This window comes from Lissotriton helveticus, chromosome 1_1, assembly GCF_964261635.1.
Source record: "Lissotriton helveticus chromosome 1_1, aLisHel1.1, whole genome shotgun sequence".
NCBI lineage: Eukaryota > Metazoa > Chordata > Amphibia > Caudata > Salamandridae > Lissotriton > Lissotriton helveticus.
In genome coordinates, this window is record NC_136057.1 from 28,533,276 (window position 1) to 28,559,434 (window position 26,159).

The window sequence follows — 26,159 nt, forward strand, 5'->3', positions numbered from 1 at the left end:
CGATATGACCGTTCGCTGTGGGACTCGATGGAGCAGTTTGCGGACCTCGTTCCTCGCGACCGCAGAGAGGACTTCATGGAGATCGTCCAGGAGGGGATGCTGGTCTCTAACCAGGCCATTAGTGCCGCGGCAGATATCTCCCTGCTGTCCGCGCATGGATACTGCCACGGTATAAACCAGAGGCGCCATGCTTGGCTCAGGTTGACGTCCCTTAAGCCTGAAGCGCAACAACGTGTGGCGAATCTGCCGTTTTCCGGAGATACCCTCTTCGGGAAACACGCGGATGATGAAATGGCCAGGATGAAGGCCGAGGCTGAGACCCTGACGGCGGTGGGCCTGGAGAAGCCCAAGGAGAAGAAACCCTACCGCCAGTTCCAGCGACGGTTCGGGTCGCAGGGTCGAGGAAGGGGACAGTCTTCTGGGCAGCATCAGCAGCAGCCGCAACAGCAGCAGTACAGAAGGCCCTTCCAGAAACGCCAGGGGGGTAGAGGTAGACAGCAGTCCTCTACCGCGACCAAGGGCCCGGCCGGGTCTCGACCCTGAGCGGTTACTTCCCCCTCGTTCGTTACCCGCTCCGGTGGGGGGAAGCGTTCAATTTTTTCTGGCAGAGTGGAGAAAAATTACTCAGGACAAGTGGGTGCTGAATATTGTTTGCAATGGATACAGTCTTCGGTTCATCAGCCCTCCTCCATCGATACCTCCGGTCAGCTCGCAGTGCCAGCTGCGCGAGCTCCAGGCGGAGGCAGACATCCTGCTGAGAAAAAGGGCGATAGAGGACGTACCTCTGTCTCAAAGAGGAAGAGGTCTTTACTCTCGGTTCTTTCTCGTCCGCAAGAAGGACAAGAACGAGTTCAGGCCCATTCTGGACTTGCGACAGGCAAACAAGTGGATTCGCAGAGAAAAGTTTCGCATGCTGTCGTTGCATCAGATCTACCCTCAGCTGCAATGAGGAGATTGGATGTGTGCCATAGATCTACAGGATGCATACTTCCATGTCCCTATTGCATGCAAACACAGGAAGTTTCTGCGCTTTCAAGTCGGCACCAATCACTATCAGTACACGGTGCTTCCCTTCGGGCTGAAGTCTGCACCCAGGACATTTTTTAAATGCATGGCAGTGGTAGCTGCACACCTGAGGAAGAACAAGGTGTTTGTCTACCCGTACCTGGACGATTGGTTGATCAAGGCCTCCTCCTTCTCGGAAGCTCAAGCACACTTCCAGAGGACGTGCGTTCTCTTGAACAAGCTGGGGTTGCACATCAACATGTCCAAGTCTGTCCCGACTCCGGTCCAGTGCATCCAGTACTTGGGAGCCTCCATCAACACGCTGTCAGCAAGCGTGTCTCCTTCGGAGGAGCGACGTTTATCACTCCTTCGGAAGGCTCAGGCTCTCATGTCTGCTCCATCCACGACAGTGAGGACGGTGTCTTCTCTGCTGGGATCGATGGCCTCGTGTATCTTCCTGACGCCACATGCGCGGCTTCACATGAGACCGCTGCAGGAGTGCTTGGAGGATCAATGGGACCAGAGGAGAGGATCTTGGGACGACAAGATACGACTGTCTCTACATGCTCTTCAGTCTCTGAAGTGGTGGTGCTCGAAGGAGAATCTTCTCAGAGGGGTTCCCTTCCACAAGGACATTCCCACACAGACTATCGTGACGGATGCTTCTCTCCAGGGCTGGGGAGCGCACTCCGGAGACCTGCAGATTCAAGGGACGTGGTCCCAGACGGAGGCCACTTACCACATCAATTTCCTGGAACTCAGGGCTGTGCACTTGGCACTGAAGGCTTTTCACCCGTCCTTTCAGACCAACTCTCTGCTTGCTCAGACAGACAACACGACAACAATGTATTACCTCAACAAGCAGGGGGGCTCGAGATCGCGCACTCTGTCCCAGGAGGCGCAGGCATCTGGCACTGGCTTCTGGCTCGAGGACTGTCGATAACGGCCACCCACCTGCCAGGTGTGCAGAATGTTCAGGCAGACGAACTGAGCAGACTCATTCAGGAAAACCACGAATGGGTCACAAGCGACGAAGTTCTGGGAGAAGTCTTCGCAAGGTGGGGGACTCCAGACGTGGATCTGTTCGCCACTGCCGAAAACAGAAAATGCCGAGGCTTCGCCTCCAGGTACTACCAGCTGGGGACGCTGGGGAACACGTTATGGATCAACTGGTCGAACAGCTTTCTGTACGCTTTTCCACCAATTCCCCTGATTCCGGCGGTTCTCATCAAGCTGTCCCAATCCAGGGCGAGAATGATTCTGATTGCCCCGGAATGGCCCAGACAATGGTGGTTCACGGACCTGCTTCACCGGTCTCTCCTTCCTCACATAAAGCTGCCGTGCAGGCCGGACCTTCTCACGAAGTTCGGGGGGCGGATGGTGCACCCCAACCTCTCGTCTTTGAGTCTGGCGGCATGGCTCCTGAAATAGTGCAATATGGCCATCTGAATCTCCCAGAGGATTGTATGGACATACTGAAGGAGGCTAAACGCCCTTCCACTAGGACTTCTTATGCTTACAAGTGGAAGAGATTTTGCATCTGGTGCAAGTCTAAGAACTTTAACCCTACGACATGCAAGGAAGATGTCATCCTTCCATATCTACTGCATCTGGCGCAGTCGGGCCTTAATGTCCATTCCATTAAGGTTCATCTGGCTGCTTTGACTGCCTACAGGAAAGGCCCTTCACAGACTTCCTTCTTCCAGATCCCTGTGATCAAAGTTTTTTGGAAGGCTTGAAGAAAGTATTCCCTCCTGTCAGGCTTCCTTCGCCTTCGTGGGACTTGAATGTGGTGCTGTCCAGGTTGATGAAGGAGCCTTTTGAACCTATTCATAAGGCTTCGTTGCAGCACCTGTCCTGGAAGGCGGCGTTCCTCGTGGCCATTACATCGGCCCGCAGGGTGAGTGAAATTCAGGCGTTGTGTTGCCAAGAACCTTATACTGTTTTTCATGCTGCTAAGGTTGTTATGCGTACTCACCCTAAGTTTCTTCCCAAGGTTGTTTCTGATTTTCATATCAATCAGACTATCACTTTGCCTACGTTCTTTCAGAATCCGTCATCTCCAGCGGAAAGGTCTTTACATTCCCTGGATGTGAGGAGGGTGCTGAAGTTTTATCTTGATAAGACTAAAGATATTCGTAGGTCAGACCAATTGTTCATTAATTATGGCTCAGTCAGGACAGGTCTTGCTACCTCTAAACAGTCCATCTCGAGGTGGATTGTGTCCTGCATACAATTGTGTTACTGCAAAGCTAATAAGACCTTAGGGGGTAAACCTAAGGCTCATTCCACCAGAGGCAAAGCTGCCACGACAGCTATGCTTTGTAATGTTCCCTTTGCAGAGATCTGCAAGGCGGCCACTTGGAAGTCGGTCCATACCTTTGCTAAGCATTACTGCCTGGACACTGATGCCAGGGCAGACGCTCAGGTTGGGCAGGCTTCGCTGCGGAATTTGTTCGCACAATAGTGGCGTAATTTCATGTTCTCCACCGCCGCTTGATGTGGGGATGGGCTTGCCATTCTATTCACTAGATTATGACTATACACAGAGATCCCCTACTACAGAAGGAGTAGTTTCTGTCCTGTAACTCCAGTTCTGTAGTAGGGGTATCTCTGTTATAGTCATAAGCGCCCTCCCGCCTCCCCGGTGGAGATTTGTTCAGGTGCATAATGCTACAGGTCTGGCGTTTTTTACGCCTTCAAAAAGAACTGAAACTAAGTTGGACCTGCTATGCATTCTGGGATACTGAGAGAAGGTTCTGGAAGGTTCCTTAAAGGCACAGTATCCTATTTAAGCCACATAATGGCAGCCTATGGGGCTTGTCTGTCCAGGTTCTTCTCTCTATCATTCCTGAGGGATTTTGCTGTTAAGCAAGGGAAATCTGTACAGGCTTTGCTGTTTTGTGGATTTTGTGGTGGAATTTCTAGTTGAAGTACTGGACAGTGTAGCCTTTTTTGGCTGCATTATCTGTCTTTAAATTCTCTCTTAAGTGTCTATGCATTTCTGCATTTTTTGACACTGTAAGAGATTATTTTTGATTGCTCCGGGGTCCACGCACATGGGCGGGACTATTCACTAGATTATGACTATAACAGAGATACCCCTACTACAGAACTGGAGTTACAGGACAGAAACTACTCCTTCCGCACCAAGACCCACGTGCCGGGTGCGATGGAGTGACCTGGATCGTCAGAGGCTGGCGGAGAGGAACTGTGAACCTGTTGGTGTAAAACACGCAATTTAGTTGTCAATTCGCACAAATAGTCAAGCAGTACGGGGTGCTCTATTTCGCTAAGTTTGTTTGGCCTTGGCACGCCCCAGACGTTGGCTGGGCGGCCAAACACTATCTCATGGGGGCTAAGTCCTAATCTGGAATGGACTGTCATTCTGGTTGACAAGAGTGCTAGGGGCAAGGCGTCAGGCCATTTAAGACCTGTGCAGGCTTGGATTTTGGCTAATTTGAGCTTCAAAGTGCCATTGTAGCACTCTACTAATCCAGCTGATTGGGGGTGATTCGCAGAGTGAAATTTTTGTTGTATGCCTAAACATTCACACACTCTCTTCATCACGCGTCCTACGAATTCACTTCCATTATCACTCCAGACGATTCTAGGCATGCCAAATCTCGGGAAGAACTCTTTGACAAGGGCTTTGGCAGTTGACAAGGCAGTATTGTCTTTAAGGGGGTACGCTTCCACCCACCTGGAGAAAGCGCAAACAACAACGAGCACATACTTCAGATTGTTGCATCTCTCCATGTGAATGAAATCGAGCTGCAAAACCTCGAACGGATACGTTGGAGGCGCAAAATGACCAGCTGGAGTTGGGGTTCCCCTACCGGGATTGTACTTCAAACACACCATACAGTTTCTGACCACATTCTCTGCATATTTCGGGATATTGCTATTTTGCCATACTGGGGCCAATACTTTACAGATTCCTCTCGAACTGATGTGTGTAAATCCGTGAGCCATTGTTACTACTGCGAGTACATATGCGTTAGGTAATAGCCATCGCTGGTGTTCTGACAATTCGACCCAACAACCATTCGCATCTAACCTACCCTTACTTTCTCTCCATTCATTCACCTCTTTCTCAGTTGCCTCGGCTTGTATAGATTTCACGCTTTCAATGGTGTCCTCACACATTCCCACATCAGTAATCCATCTAGCGGGACCTACAACATACATCCGACTCATTGTGTTCCTTGCAGTCTCTTTTGCAACCTCATCTGCAAATGCATTCCCGCGGCCAACATCATCCTGAATCTTTTTGTGTGCACTGCATTTTACAATGGCGACTTGTAGTGGCAAGGTCAGTGACTGGAGGAGCTCATTAACTAGCTGACCATGTTGTATCTTTGCACCATGTGACGTAAGAAATCCACGTTCACGCCACAATCTCCCAAAACTGTGAGCCACACCAAAGGCGTATTGGCTGTCAGTGTACACATTCACTCGCTTTCCTTTCGCTAGCACACATGCTCTGGTAAGCGCAATTAGCTCTGCAGCTTGTGCAGAATTATGGGAAATGCGCGCAGTCTCTATAATGGTGTGTAATGTCGTTACGGCATATGCTGCAGTCGTATCACATACGTTTTAATCATATGTTCAATCAACCATAGTTCAGATTACACAATGACTACACATACGTGATTAACAAATGTTTTAAGTTGTCGTAATCACCACATGAGGAACATGGCCGTTTGACACCGAGAGGGCACTCTGGTGCAACACGGAGGAGCAATACATAAAGTTAAAAGGGGTAAACTGCAGTACAATTATACTTTCAATAGTTGTTTCTTCCTGTCGTCTCTATAAACAAAACAGCCTCGAGAAATGTTTTCATCACATTTCTTTTGGAATGGAGAGAGTGCAGCAAAGGGTTGGTTTCCCACTGTTGCTACACCTTCCTAGTTATACCAAAACTGTGGAGATAATCATTTACCAACTGGATGACTTTGCAACATGAGTGCCAAGACCCATTACACCAAACGATGGGCAGAAACATACCATAACCCATGTGTAATATATAAAGTTGTAAAGCACTTGATTGGACAAAACTAGTTAACTAGACTAATATCATAGAAACATTCTCCATGATCATCAGTGTGTTAATTTCTCACTTTTGGTATGGTTAATATAAGTTTTTTGGCACCTATTTTGTTTCATAGGAACCAGGTCTGGACAAGCCAAACTGCAAGTTGCACCACTGCATGAACAGTACTTACTTTTCAGCATACAAACATGCATACGCAGAATTCTGTACACAATCCTACATAACGCAAACTAAAAATCAAGAATTTCTAAATCAGCAAACATCTTAAAAAAATGCAAAAAAATTACAAATTTTAACTATACAGTTATTCAGCCTTTTGTTCAATACAAACATCCAAAACAGTAGTTAGAAAAATATTATGCAAAAATATAATCTTTTAGAAAAGATAGGGGAACTGCAGAAAATAAATTTACAAGAAATGAATGCTTAACAGTAAATGGAATAAAAGCTACCCACGTACATTAAAGTTTGCAGTCCAGAGAATGGGAATCATTTAAAAAGAAATATGTACACGAGAATGGCTTCGAAATAGAAAAGATATTAAACAGTACACAACAAAATATTGAGAGGCTAGTCTGATTCGCCAACCTGGGCAGTCATAAACATGTAATTTGTTCAGGTGGAAAAAAGCCTTCGGAAGCTGCCCAGAAAACCGAACACATATTTTAAGGCATCACACCTGCAATGGAGATGTTGTAAAGTGCAATATAAATAAAGGCCGGCGAATATGTAAAATGCGACCAAGATCCAGTGGCCAAATTGGTCTGAATCAGAAGTTTATAATATTCAAGAACAAGCATTTTGTTCAATGTACATTTTAGACAGGGAAATTGCCATTGATTTCGCCAAGTCTTCATCTCGCTGTCTCTGGGCTTGTGTTTGTTTCCTCCAGTTTTCATACTCTGGGTTGGGCAGATGACAATCAAACACTGCATCATAGTGTCCATTGCTGAGCCAGCTCAGCCAAATGCTGGGCCTGGAGGGGTCATCGGGACCGAGGTAGTGCACCATGGTGGACACAGTGGGGCACTCGGGCCTTCCGCCTGTGGTGAGGCAGATGTTGACGTTCAGCATCTGACTCATGGCTAGCAGCTCGGGATAGCCCGCCCACGCCCCATCCTGAGCTGCGCCGATCAGGAAATGTCCAGCGTCGCCCTCGATTAGAGGGTTAAATTCCTCCAGGTGGTCTGCCACATGATACACAGTCTGTTCCCTCAGCTGCTTATGCATACTCTGGTCCCCATACATGGCCTTGCTGATGGCGCGGTATAGACAGTTGCCGTCGGGAATGATGCTGAAGCAGAATCTGCCTTTCTGCTGCAGGTAGCAGTCCTGCTGCTCTAATTCGGCTAAATACAAGGCGTGCTTCTGGCTGGCCTCGGACAGGGGCCCTCGGGGTTCGGGCCGCGCCTCGTGGTCATTCTCCTGTCGCATGTAAGAGAGTCCCTGTACCTCCAGATGCCGGTTTTCAGAATGTTCCGCATCCAGACCAACGTCTGTCTGATTAGGCCCGTGTACGGGCAGTTCAGGCTCCTCCATTGCTTCCTCCTCGCCGCCATGTTGCTGGACCAGCTCGCTTAGCCAAGCGGCGTTCCGGACGCCCTCCGCCCCTCGAGCGTCTAGGTACCTGCTGTCCAAGGGCAGGGCAGGGTCCCCTCCAGTGATGGTCGTCGAGGCCATGGTTTCACCGATGATGCGGATGGGCACTATTCTTTCCACTGGCCGCACGGTTATGCGAGCACTGGAAGTGAACGGACCTGGCCCGCCCGTGCCGTCGTGAGGCAACAGCTCGAAACAAGAGGAGAACGCAGGCATAGTGGTAGATTGTTGTGTTGCTGGAGGGCAGTCAGCGGAAGACGAGCTGGAGGTTTTGAAGACTGGTTCGGGGTAATGAGTCAATACGCTGCTGTAGAGCTGCATTTCTCAGCCTTGCCCATAGCCCTTATTTATACCCCACTCCCAACAGCACTCGAGGTTGGGTAAAAATAAACAATGTCCTCAGCGGCGACGCACGGTCACTGCCTGAGAATAGTGTGTGCGCAATGCAATGCAGTCGTATCACCATTCGGCAACTTGAAGCATGAACCATCAACCCATAAAGTATCGTTGCATTCAGGAAGGGGAGTGTCCTGTAAGTCTACTCTCCCTTTTGTCTCTTCTTCTGTCCTAAAACAGCAGTCATGTTTATCAATCTCGTCTGTTCCTGTCGGAATGGGTAATAACGTTGCGGGATTCAGTGTATCGCACCTTTTTATGTGGATGTGACTTGCTAGCAGTGTAAGTTCGTAACTGGATAGTCGAGCGCTAGTAAGGTGTTGTGTCTTCGTCCTGTTTAGTAAAATGTCTACTGCATGCGGAACCATAACGATCAGAGTATTATTCATGACTAATCCAGCGGATTGTCGGATGCAGACAGCTGCTGCGGCGGTAGCCCTCAGACAACTTGGTAGGGCTTTAGCCACAGGGTCTAGAGTTGCCGAAAAATACGCGCATGGGCGCTGTCTGTCCCCAAAATGTTGTGTTAAAACTGATAATGCACAACCTTCCTTCTCATGGACGTATAATGTAAAAGGCTTAGTGTAGTTGGGGTTTCCCAACACAGGAGCCAAACACAATGCATCACGCAACTCGTGGAAACTCGTCTGGCAATCTTCAGACCAAGACATAGGATTTGGCGTGTCTTTACAGAGTAGTGCCAGCAAGGGTTTAGCTAGTAGTGAGAAATTCGGTATCCATTGTCTACAGTACGATGTAATGCCCAAGAAGGCTCGAACCTCTCTCTGTGTCCTTCGGGCACTCAGTTCTGCGATTGCCTGTATTCTTTCTGGTGTCAGTCTCCTTCCCTCCTTTGACAAGATGTGACCTAAGTAGGTTACTTCTTGTCGGCAAAATTGTAGTTTGGAAAGAGAGACTTTGTGCTTCATATCACATAATTGATGCAATAATGATAACGTGGCTTTCTTGCAAATCTCTTCAGTGTCTGCAGCGATCAGCAGATCGTCTACATACTGAATCAGAGTTGAACCATTCGGTAGAATAATCGTGTCTAGTTGTGTTTTCAGGGCCTGACTGAATATTGAAGGGCTTTCGCAGTAGCCTTGAGGAGCGCACTTGAAGCGGAAGCTTCGTCCTCCTAAATTAAATCCGAAAATATCTCTACTCTCCTCAGCAATCGGGATGCTGAAGAAAGCGTTCTTCAGGTCGATCACCGAAAACCAATTTGCTGAAGCTGGAACCATCGTCAATAAAGCAGTAATGTCGGGGACAACTGGAAACTGTGGGATAACTATCTTGTTCACTTCTCTGAGGTCGATCACGTACCTGTACACAGGTGGCTGTGAAGGATCGATACGCTTTAAGACCGGTAAGACTGGACTGTTACAAACATTTCCTGTTGTTTCTTCGATGACGTCTTTATCAATCAGCTTCGTGGAAAAGGGTGGTGCACCGCCAACTATTCCTTAAACTTTTACTGTGCTAACATGGGAATCACTCCCCTCCTGTAGTGTAAAGTAAATGACTAACTGGTAGCACCTCTATGAACCCATAGGTGTGTCTCCCATGGCACCAGTGTCCCAATTTGCTGTGCTCATTTACAGCCCAGTTCGTGAGAAAAAACGAGTTTACAACATAAGTTCTTTGTTTTCAAAATAATTGTATTCCAATATTTTGTCCAATGTTCATGACGTATAACAACTCATATTAGTTCCAATGCATTTCGGTGTTTATGTCCACCTTCATCAGGGAACGTCTGTTAATTGAACAGAAATATATACAATGTAACAGTTTCATGTAACAGTTTCATCATCAATACATATTAATTCATATGCTTTACTCGAAGTTCATGCATGTTATTTTAACTTTAAACCATGTAAATGCGCTTTAGAAGATCAATGTGCGAGTTCAGGTGATTCATGCTCATTAAAGCGGCGCGCCCCTTTAAACAAACGGTCATGAAAATGTGCGGCTTCCCTGCTTTTCATTCAGTTAATTAAAGTCGCGTTTATGCCGGTTACTCGAGGGTGCTCAGCCTCTCTACAAGATCTACGCAATGTTGCGCCTAGCTTGACTATCTCCGTATGATGCTCACCTTTCTTGTTGTTAACGCTTAAGCCCGCTACTCCGTGTGAGTTTCAAACGCGGTATGCGCTTTCAGTCTTTAAGAAAACTCCCACTGGCGCCGCGCGGTTAAACGCATGCGCAGTGTGTATATCTCACTTTTTTTTTAAACCAGCCGGTTAGTTTGAAATAACAAAACTTTAGCAATCCTGCCTTTAACATCTAAACCATCGCGTGCAAGTAGAGATTAATCGTGACTTCACTTTGTGGGTGTCTACAGGCATAAATTAAACAGTGTTTTCAGTTACAATGTTCAATATGATCAGATACAGTGGTTTAGCAACAATGTTGTTCACAAGTAACATAAAAATTCAGTACGATCATTTAAACCGTGAGGTTTAAGACTATTCAAATAATAAATCCAATGATTTTCACGTTTAAGTAAGTTTTTTTTGTTCAGTGTTCCTTCTTTCCTGGGTATTACTTCCAGTACACAAGCTCTCAATTGGTTCAAATTCTGGCGTTTTTCTGTGAAATGTACAGTAACCGTGGATTTAGTAGAGTGAGTCCTAATGTTACTTTTGTGTTCGGTTAATCTCACTTTTAATTTCCTTTCCGTGTGTCCTACATAGACATATCCACAAGGACATTTCAATAGATATACCACATTGGTGGTATCGCAGGTAGCATTGACTTTCAAAGTTATTTTGTGTCCTTTCATGGGGTGACTGATATTTATCCCCTTCATGATGTTGTGACAATTTGCGCAATTCAGATATGGGACTGTTCCTCTGAATATCTGATGTGGGGTTATTCGCTTGGGTTTCTTCAATAATTCCCCTATATTTTTGCCTCGTGTGTGTGCAAATAACGGTTCTTGGTCAAAAATTCCGTTGAAGTCTGGTTCCATTTTCACAATCTGCCAATTTTTGTATATGATTTTTTTGAACCTGGTGCTTACGTTGGAAAACTTACTTACGCACGTTATTCTCTGTGTTTTACTGATGGTTTTATAGGTGAGCAACTCTTGTCTCGTTTTGCTCTGTGCTCTTGCCTGAGATTTCTTAATCATTTCCTCTGGATAACCTCTTGTGGTGAATCTACTCGCCATAGTTTGTAATTGTTCTTGGCATACGTGATCCTCGGAGACCACTCTCCTAACCCTGAGAAATTGTGTGTAGGGAAGATGATTCTTCAACGATGGAGGGTGATGGCTAGTGTATTGTAACAAGTTGTTCTTATCCGTGGGTTTACGGTATAAGTTCGTAGAAAGAATTCCATGATTTAAAGAGATTTCCACATCCAGGTATTGAATGGTGGTATCGTTGATATTCCACGTAAATTTGATTCTCTCATTTTGCTCATCCAAATTTTGCAACTGTTGTTCTAACGACTCCTTTGACCCTTTCCATATAATGAACATATCATCGATGAATCTCATGTATGTTAATAAGTGGGAAGCCCACTCTTGGTTGTTGTAAATATGTTCCTCTTCAAAAGATCCCATGAATAAGTTTGCATACGCAGGTGCTGCGCAATTTCCCATGGCCGTTCCATTGAGTTGCATGAACCAACGTTTATCATAGGTGAAGTAGCTGTTCATGAGCGTGAATTCCATCAGTTGCATCAACAAAACTTCTAAATTCTTGAGGATAAGTGCTGTGTAATAGTGCTTTCTCAATGGCTTCTAAGCCTTCTCTGTGTGGTATGGCTGTGTACAACGTCTTTACATCTATGGTAGCCATGATGCAGTCCGTTTCCATTTTTACAGCTTGTAACCAAGAAATCTGTAGTGTCCTTGATGTACGACAAATTTTTAATTACCAATGGTTGCAAATACTTATCTATAAATTTTCCAACCGGTTCGTGGATACTCATCTTGGTGGATACAATTGGCCTGCATGGAGGTCTTATTGGATCTTTATGTACTTTGGGTACTAGATACATAGTCGGGCTCTTTGGATTCTCCTGTGTAAGGTATCTCTTGGTTTTTTCATTAATGGTGCCTTTATCTAATGCTTGATTCAATATAATTTGCAACGTTTTGCAAATTTCCATTGTTGGGTCTTGGTCTATTTCCATGTATGTATTTAAATCATTTAAATGAATCTTCATGGTTTCTTCATAAAACTCCTTGTTCATGATTACTAAAGCCCCTCCTTTATCGGCTTTTTGACAAATGATTTGAGGGTTGTTCGCTATGCTTTCAATTGCTCCGAATTCCTTCTTTGACATATTTGGATTTTTAACCCTTTTGTTGGTGTTTATATGGCTGATCTCTTGTTTGCATAGTTTTTCAAATAGATCGATAGTTTTGTGTGATATCGGAGGCATGTAATTACTGGGAGTTTTTAATCCTTTCAATTCATCTTCTTTGGGAAGTGGATGTTCAGTGATGACGTTCTCGAAAAAATGCCTTAGTCTCATTTTACGTGTCAATTTGAAAAGACTCACTTCTAATTCGAGTTGGTTGGTATGGGTGCTTGGTACAAATGATAATCCTCGTTGTAATGTATTTATCTGAAATTCATTCAAGTTCTGATCTGAAATATTCAAGACCAAGTTCTCAGTGGTTATCAGTGTTGCTTTTTTCTGTCTTTCTTGGTCGTTGCTGTTCTCGTTTGCGGTTGGTTTGTTTCTTTTGTTTTTGTTGCGTCCCCTCCTGGGTCTTCTGTTGGTGTTTGACCTACGTCTAAAAAAGGCTCAGAAGTAGATGGTTTGTCCGCAGGTGCATTTCTGGTAGGTTCTCTTCTTTTGTCTGTTCTTTCACTGTCCGTGGATGATGTGTCTGTTTGGGAAGTGTATTGTTTGGTTTGGCGTCTTCTGGCGTATACTTCCGCCCATGTGTAGACCTCTTGTAATTTGTAGTCGAGGGTGTCCCTGCGGTATTTCCTGAGTTTACGTTCATTAACTTCCTGTGTATGTTGAGCTAGTTGAGACTTGATGTCATCTAAGATTTTTTGTAACTCTTCTCCAGTAACTCCTTTTTTCAATTCCTCAGTCACTGTTTCTATTTCCGTTTTCAATTCTTCCAATATCCTAGCCAGTTCCTCTATGATGAGTAATATTAAATCCAGGCTACATTTGTTCAATATAGCGAACCAACGTTCTGTGAATGGTTTTGAATTTTTACAAAGCGACGGTTTCAGGGCTATTCTGAGGCCTCTGGGGATTCGTTGTGCCTTGTGGTACTTAATCATGGTGTTAGCGTGAAGTCGCTGGTTAATTTCTCTACGTGTAAGGTACATCAGTTGTCTAATTTGTTGTTCCTTATCTCTCGTGATTTTTGGTTCCGATGTTTCTGTTTGTATCAATGAATATATTTTCTCGCTTGCCTCCGCTGTGAAGGCGAAGGTGTCTGCCCTCTGATCCGTAGAATGCGTGATTTCATCATATTGCATTTTCTTAATCTGGTGTGGCGTGCTACTTCCCTTGTTTGGGGGGAATTGCTGCAAGCTTCGTGGAAAAGGGTGGTGCACCGCCAACTATTCCTTAAACTTTTACTGTGCTAACATGGGAATCACTCCCCTCCTGGAGTGTAAAGTAAATGACTAACTGGTAGCACCTCTATGAACCCATAGGTGTGTCTCCCATGGCACCAGTGTCCCAATTTGCTGTGCTCATTTACAGCCCAGTTCGTGAGAAAAAACGAGTTTACAACATAAGTTCTTTGTTTTCAAAATAATTGTATTCCAATATTTTGTCCAATGTTCATGACGTATAACAACTCATATTAGTTCCAATGCATTTCGGTGTTTATGTCCACCTTCATCAGGGAACGTCTGTTAATTGAACAGAAATATATACAATGTAACAGTTTCATGTAACAGTTTCATCATCAATACATATTAATTCATATGCTTTACTCGAAGTTCATGCATGTTATTTTAACTTTAAACCATGTAAATGCGCTTTAGAAGATCAATGTGCGAGTTCAGGTGATTCATGCTCATTAAAGCGGCGCGCCCCTTTAAACAAACGGTCATGAAAATGTGCGGCTTCCCTGCTTTTCATTCAGTTAATTAAAGTCGCGTTTATGCCGGTTACTCGAGGGTGCTCAGCCTCTCTACAAGATCTACGCAATGTTGCGCCTAGCTTGACTATCTCCGTATGATGCTCACCTTTCTTGTTGTTAACGCTTAAGCCCGCTACTCCGTGGGAGTTTCAAACGCGGTATGCGCTTTCAGTCTTTAAGAAAACTCCCACTGGCGCCGCACGGTTAAACGCATGCGCAGTGTGTATATCTCGCTTTTTTTGAAACCAGCCGGTTAGTTTGAAATAACAAAACTTTAGCAATCCTGCCTTTAACATCTAAACCATCGCGTGCAAGTAGAGATTAATCGTGACTTCACTTTGTGGGTGTCTACAGGCATAAATTAAACAGTGTTTTCAGTTACAATGTTCAATATGATCAGATACAGTGGTTTAGCAACAATGTTGTTCACAAGTAACATAAAAATTCAGTACGATCATTTAAACCGTGAGGTTTAAGACTATTCAAATAATAAATCCAATGATTTTCACGTTTAAGTAAGTTTTTTTTGTTCAGTGTTCCTTCTTTCCTGGGTATTACTTCCAGTACACAAGCTCTCAATTGGTTCAAATTGTGGCGTTTTTCTGTGAAATGTACAGCAACCGTGGATTTAGTAGAGTGAGTCCTAATGTTACTTTTGTGTTCGGTTAATCTCACTTTTAATTTCCTTTCCGTGTGTCCTACATAGACATATCCACAAGGACATTTCAATAGATATACCACATTGGTGGTATCGCAGGTAGCATTGACTTTCAAAGTTATTTTGTGTCCTTTCATGGGGTGACTGATATTTATCCCCTTCATGATGTTGTGACAATTTGCGCAATTCAGACATGGGACTGTTCCTCTGAATATCTGATGTGGGGTTATTCGCTTGGGTTTCTTCAATAATTCCCCTATATTTTTGCCTCGTGTGTGTGCAAATAACGGTTCTTGGTCAAAAATTCCGTTGAAGTCTGGTTCCATTTTCACAATCTGCCAATTTTTGTATATGATTTTTTTGAACCTGGTGCTTACGTTGGAAAACTTACTTACGCACGTTATTCTCTGTGTTTTACTGATGGTTTTATAGGTGAGCAACTCTTGTCTCGTTTTGCTCTGTGCTCTTGCCTGAGATTTCTTAATCATTTCCTCTGGATAACCTCTTGTGGTGAATCTACTCGCCATAGTTTGTAATTGTTCTTGGCATACGTGATCCTCGGAGACCACTCTCCTAACCCTGAGAAATTGTGTGTAGGGAAGATGATTCTTCAACGATGGAGGGTGATGGCTAGTGTATTGTAACAAGTTGTTCTTATCCGTGGGTTTACGGTATAAGTTCGTAGAAAGAATTCCATGATTTAAAGAGATTTCCACATCCAGGTATTGAATGGTGGTATCGTTGATATTCCACGTAAATTTGATTCTCTCATTTTGCTCATCCAAATTTTGCAACTGTTGTTCTAACGACTCCTTTGACCCTTTCCATATAATGAACATATCATCGATGAATCTCATGTATGTTAATAAGTGGGAAGCCCACTCTTGGTTGTTGTAAATATGTTCCTCTTCAAAAGATCCCATGAATAAGTTTGCATACGCAGGTGCTGCGCAATTTCCCATGGCCGTTCCATTGAGTTGCATGAACCAACGTTTATCATAGGTGAAGTAGCTGTTCATGAGCGTGAATTCCATCAGTTGCATCAACAAAACTTGTAATTCTTGAGGATAAGTGCTGTGTAATAGTGCTTTCTCAATGGCTTCTAAGCCTTCTCTGTGTGGTATGGCTGTGTACAACGTCTTTACATCTATGGTAGCCATGATGCAGTCCGTTTCCATTTTTACAGCTTGTAACTTAACCAAGAAATCTGTAGTGTCCTTGATGTACGACAAATTTTTAATTACCAATGGTTGCAAATACTTATCTATAAATTTTCCAACCGGTTCGTGGATACTCATCTTGGTGGATACAATTGGCCTGCATGGAGGTCTTATTGGATCTTTATGTACTTTGGGTACTAGATACATAGTCGGGCTCTTTGGATTCTCCTGTGTAAGGTATCTCTTGGTTTTTTCATTAATGGTGCCTTTATCTAATGCTTGATTCAATATAATTTGCAACGTTTTGCAAATTTCCATTGTTGGGTCTTGGTCTATTTCCATGTATGTATTTAAATCATTTAAATGAATCTTCATGGCTTCTTCATAAAACTCCTTTTTCATGATTACTAAAGCCCCTCCTTTATCGGCTTTTTGACAAATGATTTGAGGGTTGTTCGCTATGCTTTCAATTGCTCCGAATTCCTTCTTTGACATATTTGGATTTTTAACCCTTTTGTTGGTGTTTATATGGCTGATCTCTTGTTTGCATAGTTTTTCAAATAGATCGATAGTTTTGTGTGATATCGGAGGCATGTAATTACTGGGAGTTTTTAATCCTTTCAATTCATCTTCTTTGGGAAGTGGATGTTCAGTGATGACGTTCTCGAAAAAATGCCTTAGTCTCATTTTACGTGTCAATTTGAAAAGACTCACTTCTAATTCGAGTTGGTTGGTATGGGTGCTTGGTACAAATGATAATCCTCGTTGTAATGTATTTATCTGAAATTCATTCAAGTTCTGATCTGAAATATTCAAGACCAAGTTCTCAGTGGTTATCAGTGTTGCTTTTTTCTGTCTTTCTTGGTCGTTGCTGTTCTCGTTTGCGGTTGGTTTGTTTCTTTTGTTTTTGTTGCGTCCCCTCCTGGGTCTTCTGTTGGTGTTTGACCTACGTCTAAAAAAGGCTCAGAAGTAGATGGTTTGTCCGCAGGTGCATTTCTGGTAGGTTCTCTTCTTGTGTCTGTTCTTTCACTGTCCGTGGATGATGTGTCTGTTTGGGAAGTGTATTGTTTGGTTTGGCGTCTTCTGGCGTATACTTCCGCCCATGTGTAGACCTCTTGTAATTTGTAGTCGAGGGTGTCCCTGCGGTATTTCCTGAGTTTACGTTCATTAACTTCCTGTGTATGTTGAGCTAGTTGAGACTTGATGTCATCTAAGATTTTTTGTAACTCTTCTCCAGTAACTCCTTTTTTCAATTCCTCAGTCACTGTTTCTATTTCCGTTTTCAATTCTTCCAATATCCTAGCCAGTTCCTCTATGATGAGTAATATTAAATCCAGGCTACATTTGTTCAATATAGCGAACCAACGTTCTGTGAATGGTTTTGAATTTTTACAAAGCGACGGTTTCAGGGCTATTCTGAGGCCTCTGGGGATTCGTTGTGCCTTGTGGTACTTAATCATGGTGTTAGCGTGAAGTCGCTGGTTAATTTCTCTACGTGTAAGGTACATCAGTTGTCTAATTTGTTGTTCCTTATTTCTCGTGATTTTTGGTTCCGATGTTTCTGTTTGTATCAATGAATATATTTTCTCGCTTGCCTCCGCTGTGAAGGCGAAGGTGTCTGCCCTCTGATCCGTAGAATGCGTGATTTCATCATATTGCATTTTCTTAATCTGGTGTGGCGTGCTACTTCCCTTGTTTGGGGGGAATTGCTGCAAGCTTCGTGGAAAAGGGTGGTGCACCGCCAACTATTCCTTAAACTTTTACTGTGCTAACATGGGAATCACTCCCCTCCTGGAGTGTAAAGTAAATGACTAACTGGTAGCACCTCTATGAACCCATAGGTGTGTCTCCCATGGCACCAGTGTCCCAATTTGCTGTGCTCATTTACAGCCCAGTTTGTGAGAAAAAACGAGTTTACAACATAAGTTCTTTGTTTTCAAAATAATTGTATTCCAATATTTTGTCCAATGTTCATGACGTATAACAACTCATATTAGTTCCAATGCATTTCGGTGTTTATGTCCACCTTCATCAGGGAACGTCTGTTAATTGAACAGAAATATATACAATGTAACAGTTTCATGTAACAGTTTCATCATCAATACATATTAATTCATATGCTTTACTCGAAGTTCATGCATGTTATTTTAACTTTAAACCATGTAAATGCGCTTTAGAAGATCAATGTGCGAGTTCAGGTGATTCATGCTCATTAAAGCGGCGCGCCCCTTTAAACAAACGGTCATGAAAATGTGCGGCTTCCCTGCTTTTCATTCAGTTAATTAAAGTCGCGTTTATGCCGGTTACTCGAGGGTGCTCAGCCTCTCTACAAGATCTACGCAATGTTGCGCCTAGCTTGACTATCTCCGTATGATGCTCACCTTTCTTGTTGTTAACGCTTAAGCCCGCTACTCCGTGTGAGTTTCAAACGCGGTATGCGCTTTCAGTCTTTAAGAAAACTCCCACTGGCGCCGCGCGGTTAAACGCATGCGCAGTGTGTATATCTCGCTTTTTTTGAAACCAGCCGGTTAGTTTGAAATAACAAAACTTTAGCAATCCTGCCTTTAACATCTAAACCATCGCGTGCAAGTAGAGATTAATCGTGACTTCACTTTGTGGGTGTCTACAGGCATAAATTAAACAGTGTTTTCAGTTACAATGTTCAATATGATCAGATACAGTGGTTTAGCAACAATGTTGTTCACAAGTAACATAAAAATTCAGTACGATCATTTAAACCGTGAGGTTTAAGACTATTCAAATAATAAATCCAATGATTTTCACGTTTAAGTAAGTTTTTTTTGTTCAGTGTTCCTTCTTTCCTGGGTATTACTTCCAGTACACAAGCTCTCAATTGGTTCAAATTGTGGCGTTTTTCTGTGAAATGTACAGCAACCGTGGATTTAGTAGAGTGAGTCCTAATGTTACTTTTGTGTTCGGTTAATCTCACTTTTAATTTCCTTTCCGTGTGTCCTACATAGACATATCCACAAGGACATTTCAATAGATATACCACATTGGTGGTATCGCACCATTTTCTATTTGAAAAACTATGCAAACAAGAGATCAGCCATATAAACACCAACAAAAGGGTTAAAAATCCAAATATGTCAAAGAAGGAATTCGGAGCAATTGAAAGCATAGCGAACAACCCTCAAATCATTTGTCAAAAAGCCGATAAAGGAGGGGCTTTAGTAATCATGAACAAGGAGTTTTATGAAGAAGCCATGAAGATTCATTTAAATGATTTAAATACATACATGGAAATAGACCAAGACCCAACAATGGAAATTTGCAAAACGTTGCAAATTATATTGAATCAAGCATTAGATAAAGGCACCATTAATGAAAAAACCAAGAGATACCTTACACAGGAGAATCCAAAGAGCCCGACTATGTATCTAGTACCCAAAGTACATAAAGATCCAATAAGACCTCCATGCAGGCCAATTGTATCCACCAAGATGAGTATCCACGAACCGGTTGGAAAATTTATAGATAAGTATTTGCAACCATTGGTAATTAAAAATTTGTCGTACATCAAGGACACTACAGATTTCTTGGTTAAGTTACAAGCTGTAAAAATGGAAACGGACTGCATCATGGCTACCATAGATGTAAAGACGTTGTACACAGCCATACCACACAGAGAAGGCTTAGAAGCCATTGAGAAAGCACTATTACACAGCACTTATCCTCAAGAATTACAAGTTTTGTTGATGCAACTGATGGAATTCACGCTCATGAACAGCTACTTCACCTATGATAAACGTTGGTTCATGCAACTCAATGGAACGGCCATGGGAAATTGCGCAGCACCTGCGTATGCAAACTTATTCATGGGATCTTTTGAAGAGGAACATATTTACAACAACCAAGAGTGGGCTTCCCACTTATTAACATACATGAGATTCATCGATGATATGTTCATTATATGGAAAGGGTCAAAGGAGTCGTTAGAACAACAGTTGCAAAATTTGGATGAGCAAAATGAGAGAATCAAATTTACGTGGAATATCAACGATACCACCATTCAATACCTGGATGTGGAAATCTCTTTAAATCATGGAATTCTTTCTACGAACTTATACCGTAAACCCACGGATAAGAACAACTTGTTACAATACACTAGCCATCACCCTCCATCGTTGAAGAATCATCTTCCCTACACACAATTTCTCAGGGTTAGGAGAGTGGTCTCCGAGGATCACGTATGCCAAGAACAATTACAAACTATGGCGAGTAGATTCACCACAAGAGGTTATCCAGAGGAAATGATTAAGAAATCTCAGGCAAGAGCACAGAGCAAAACGAGACAAGAGTTGCTCACCTATAAAACCATCAGTAAAACACAGAGAATAACGTGCGTAAGTAAGTTTTCCAACGTAAGCACCAGGTTCAAAAAAATCATATACAAAAATTGGCAGATTGTGAAAATGGAACCAGACTTCAACGGAATTTTTGACCAAGAACCGTTATTTGCACACACACGAGGCAAAAATATAGGGGAATTATTGAAGAAACCCAAGCGAATAACCCCACATCAGATATTCAGAGGAACAGTCCCATGTCTGAATTGCGCAAATTGTCACAACATCATGAAGGGGATAAATATCAGTCACCCCATAAAAGGACACAAAATAACTTTGAAAGTCAATGCTACCTGCGATACCACCAATGTGGTATATCTATTGAAATGTCCTTGTGGATATGTCTATGTAGGACACACGGAAAGGAAATTAAAAGTGAGATTAACCGAACACAAAAGTAACATTAGGACTCACTCTACTAAATCCACGGTTGCTGTACATTTCACAGAAAAACGCCACAATTTGAACCAATTGAGAGCTTGTGTACTGGAAGTAATACCCAGGAAAGAAGGAACACTGAACAAAAAAAACTTACTTAAACGTGAAAATCATTGGATTTATTATTTGAATAGTCTTAAACCTCACGGTTTAAATGATCGTACTGAATTTTTATGTTACTTGTGAACAACATTGTTGCTAAACCACTGTATCTGATCATATTGAACATTGTAACTGAAAACACTGTTTAATTTATGCCTGTAGACACCCACAAAGTGAAGTCACGATTAATCTCTACTTGCACGCGATGGTTTAGATGTTAAAGGCAGGATTGCTAAAGTTTTGTTATTTCAAACTAACCGGCTGGTTTCAAAAAAAGCGAGATATACACACTGCGCATGCGTTTAACCGCGTGGCGCCAGTGGGAGTTTTCTTAAAGACTGAAAGCGCATACCGCGTTTGAAACTCACACGGAGTAGCGGGCTTAAGCGTTAACAACAAGAAAGGTGAGCATCATACGGAGATAGTCAAGCTAGGCGCAACATTGCGTAGATCTTGTAGAGAGGCTGAGCACCCTCGAGTAACCGGCATAAACGCGACTTTAATTAACTGAATGAAAAGCAGGGAAGCCGCACATTTTCATGACCGTTTGTTTAAAGGGGCGCGCCGCTTTAATGAGCATGAATCACCTGAACTCGCACATTGATCTTCTAAAGCGCATTTACATGGTTTAAAGTTAAAATAACATGCATGAACTTCGAGTAAAGCATATGAATTAATATGTATTGATGATGAAACTGTTACATGAAACTGTTACATTGTATATATTTCTGTTCAATTAACAGACGTTCCCTGATGAAGGTGGACATAAACACCGAAATGCATTGGAACTAATATGAGTTGTTATACGTCATGAACATTGGACAAAATATTCGAATACAATTATTTTGAAAACAAAGAACTTATGTTGTAAACTCGTTTTTTCTCACGAACTGGGCTGTAAATGAGCACAGCAAATTGGGACACTGGTGCCATGGGAGACACACCTATGGGTTCATAGAGGTGCTACCAGTTAGTCTTTATCAATCAGGTCATAAACAATCGTCAATAACGCCTTTTCACATTCGCTAGATATTTTGTATTGGGGAATACGTGGCAACCTAACGTTGGCTTTCAACGTTATGACATACGGTGCTATCTCCAAACGACCTACATCATTAGAACCATTAGCCCAGAGTACATCAGGAAGACACGACAATTCAGTTGCAATATTTTCTTTAGTCACATACATTGGAGAAACGATTTTCTTACCTAAAGTAAGTTGGACTCCCAATGGTGAACAGTACAAAGTCGCATATAACCTTTTTAGCAAATCCAAACCTAACAAATTTTCACCGCAACCTGTGGTAAGAATGAGGGGTGCCTCTAATTCGCATGGGCCAATAGAAAGAGATACAGGACTGGAGATCGGGTTTCTAACAGGGGCGCCAGAGAAACCTACTGAAACATTCATTTCGCCAGACAAAGGTGCGCCAGGAAGTTTTGAGTGCATGATAGAACTTTTTGTAGCACCAGTATCCAGCAGAAATGGCTCTGACACTCCTGAGGCGATCACCTCGACATAAGGTCCATTCTGATCTACTGGAACTGAAACAACTCCCTCTCTTTGTCCATGGCTGTCCTAGCAATCGTTACCCTCATATTCATGTTCGGTGTAATAGTCGTCAGCATAGTACTGAGCTGACCTGGTCGACGCATTATTCTGTTGGTCGAAGCTGTTCATCGAATTCTGAGGCGGAAAAGAAGTTGTATTCTGCGTGAAATTTCCACGGCCCCTATCTCTAGGGGCATGTTGAACACCTCTTCCCCTTACACCTGAAGCACCGCTCAGACGTCGAGCAAGAGCCGGACAATTACTTTTGAAGTGACCCTCTTCCTTGCAATAGGCACATTGATTCGGGCCATAAGCAATACGCTGATGGGAAAACTCGTTTCCTTGCGCGTTTCTCGAATACTGCTGTTGTGGTTGATAATTGGGCTGACTAGTCGTACGAGGCGGATAAGCTTGCTGGAGAAGAACTTTAGTTTTTAAATCTTTTGTCTTTTTGTCGACTTTATCTAGCTCGTCTTTACGCCTATTTTCATAGTACTGGGCTGTAGCTAAAATTTGAGCTGACGTAGAGACAGCCCAAGCACTCTCTGAATCTTTCAGTTTATTACACAGTTCAGGGATTAAATTATGTACGAACTTGTCTACAAACAATCTTTGGCCACCCTCGGTAGCCATATCCTGACCACTATGATCAGTGAAAGTCTCCTCAAATCTTGTGAAAAAGTCAGACACATTCTCATCTTTCTTCTGCTTGCACGCAGATAGCTTGTCCCAGTTTACGCGTACCTCGGGCATTATCGTTTTCATGTACGCGATAATTCTACCGGGAAGTTCAGCTATTAACGGCTCAGGTTTAGAACCACCAATTTGTCTAGCATCGATAGCGGCAATGTTCGCCCATGAGTCACCTAGTTCTTGGTCATGGTTCGTATGACGTATTTTGCTCCATAGAGGATGTGGAACAACGTTCCCGAACAACATGTCTATGTCTGCTAAATTCATTATACATGAGCTTGCAGTTTGCGATAACTCCTTATAATACCCAGTCGGGTTTTTACGAGGATCAGGCAATGTCTGCTTGAGTGCTAAGACATCGGATCTTTTCCAGGGGACATGTACCCATACACGCTGGAAATGGGGCAGAATTGGCGGTACTACATTCGCGTCGCCTTCCCTCCAAACCGGAGGAACCTCTCTCATGGGGTACTGTCTCGCTCTTTTCCCGTCTGGTGCATCGTCTTCATGACATGATCTAGAGACGTTTCCTTTACTCCTATAAGAGAGCAATAACTCTATTGCTTTCTCAACATCTGCACCTACAATCATACCTTCATAGAACTTAAAGCGTGTACGCCATAGTTAGTTCATTGTGTATTTGGGATCATTTGTCTTTACATCTTCGCCTAGATATACACACATTTCTTCGAATACGTATCTCTGAGTGGGTGCATTCCATTGACGGAAAACTTCCATAACAGACTGAACATCATATCTAACAGTATCCGTAATCCATTGGCGTGCTAATTCATTCAGCACTCGTCTTTCCTCGTAATCAGGCAGTTGACTACGTAATTGTCTATCTTCTGTTTTAGTGGTCGTTCTAGGCGACCCGAAGAAAGGTGAAAGCAGACCAGTGACGGTACCTGTCACTCTTAGTCTAATAGAAGGAGAAGCTTGCGGAGGAGCAAGTGCATCGGAAAAAACAGGCTGAGGCAAAGAAGAAGTAGAGGCAATAGTAGAGGAAGTTGAAACAGTGACAGACGCAGTATCATAGGGAACAGTTGGAGCTGTAGGCAAAGTGGTAGAAGTAGATGGAGTATGTAGCAAAGATGGCGGCCTTTGAGAAGGCTTCGCCGGAGAAGTAGGAACCAGCTGAAGAGTAGCTGGCGTGTGTGCAAGAGCTGTGTTTCGTGCGCCGGGGCGTGGTATAGAAAAATGCTTTGGTGTTGTAGTAGCGTCTAACGCATACGGTGGAGGTGAGCTTAATAAGTGGGACATTAATGGATCTTTCTCGGATCTTTCCTCTTGACCTTGTCCCTTATTTGGTAACATCGGGTAGCATTTATCTACTGCTAATAATAATAATAATAATACTGGATTTTATACAGCGCGAACAGCTACCTCACGAGGAGGTGTCCCGGCGCTAGTAGAACACAGATAGCCTGGGGCAAAGATAGGAGAACTAGCGTGGCTGGGTGAAGAGCCATGTCTTGAGCATCTTCTTAAAGCAGGATTCGGATGGGGCCTGCTGGATTGCTTGTGGTAAGGAGTTCCACAGAGCGGAGACGTTTGCTGAAAAGGTACGACCGCCAAGGCGGGCCTTTTTTGCTCGCGGGACGACCAATTGGACACGGTCATTAGACCGTAGTGCGCGTCTTTGGGAGTATCTTGGAAGGCGTTTTTTTAGGTAAGGTGGGCAGGAGCCATGCAAAGTTCTGAACGCAAGCGTCAGGGCTTTGAATTTTATGCGGTTGGCCACTGGCAGCCAGTGCAGGGTTCGAAGATGCGGAGAGACTGACTGTTTGAAAGGGATTCGCAGTAACAGTCTCGCAGCCGCATTTTGAACTACCTGAAGTTTGTGGGTCAGGTATTTTGGGAGGCCCAGGTATAGACCATTGGCATAGTCCAGCCGTGAGGTGACAGTTGCATGGACGACCATTTTTCTGCAGCTCTCCGGTAGAAGTCTAAGAATTTTTCGGAGATTTCTTAGCTTGCTCAAGCAGCATCCGGCCACTTGTTGGATATGGGAAGTAAAGGACATTTTATCATCCCATCTCACTCCAAGGTTTTTTGCCGAGTGACTGGGCGAAGGGGGGGGGCCCATCTCCAAAGGCCACCAGAGATCTGGGGCGGGGGTGGGACCCTTGCCGAAGAAGATGACTTCGGTTTTATTGGCATTTAGTTTTAATTTATTCGTATTCATCCAGTGAGCAATGTCCTGGAGACAGCCTTTAAAGTTTGAGTTTCTTGCTCCTAAGTATTTGTTCGCTTTCTTGCTCTTCCTCGTTATCCCTGTATGCAACGGCAGCTTGCATCATTGACATACCTCTTTTATTCCTTTTTGCTAACTTTATTTCTTTCTGTTTGGCTTCTTTGCGCCATAAGCGAAAAGAGTCAAACATCGCCGGCCGGGCTTTTCTCTTAAATAATTTGACCTCTAGGTTATCTAATATTTCTGAGTCGAAACTACCATATTGGGGCCATTTTAAAACACCATCCTTGCGGGTGTATTTTATCCACACTTCATTATATGTGATAGGACCTACGCCGTGCTTTACATAGAGCTCGTATGTTGGAGTTCCAATCGGAGGAACCGGACAGGAATCCTCTAATCGGGAGTCCTTACTATAACCAAGACAAAACAAGTTTCCAAGTCTGCTAAAACCAGGCATCTTTGCTCACTAGTCAGGTTTCAGGTTTAAAGTCTTTATTTCGATTCATAAAAAAATCATAAAAGACAAGCATTTGACAACATTACTTAATTTAAAAAAGATACATAATCTTTAGATTCATAAAACTAGTATTAAATGACAAAGAAGACAAACCTGTAAAATAAATACAGAAAATTTACAATTGAGTTCAAAACAGTTTTCGATGGTATAGACAAAAAATGGACAACTTATTTTGAAAAAGCTCAGTACATCATGGAAAAGCATATTCATGGTCAGTACAGTAATTATACTATGGTTTCGACCTTAGTATCCAGGCCCACCCCAGGTATTTGGCCAGGCACACTGAAATGAACTCAGAGGTGTTGGTAGTTAGTACACGAATAGCCTCTTC

At 43.3% G+C, this 26,159-nt stretch overlaps 2 protein-coding genes across 2 annotated transcripts in view; both read right to left on the reverse strand.

Annotated features, from left to right (window-relative positions):
* Positions 1-26,159, reverse strand: part of LOC144767019 (membrane-spanning 4-domains subfamily A member 8-like) — a 278,123-nt gene that overhangs the window by 21,633 nt on the left and 230,331 nt on the right. The gene's annotated exons all lie outside the window — the stretch shown is intronic.
* On the reverse strand, positions 5,933-8,040 carry LOC144767009 (OTU domain-containing protein 1-like). Its single transcript, XM_078650667.1, has one exon. It carries the CDS (start codon positions 7,982-7,984, stop codon positions 6,851-6,853), a length of 1,134 nt encoding a protein of 377 aa, XP_078506793.1. The 5' UTR covers positions 7,985-8,040; the 3' UTR covers positions 5,933-6,850.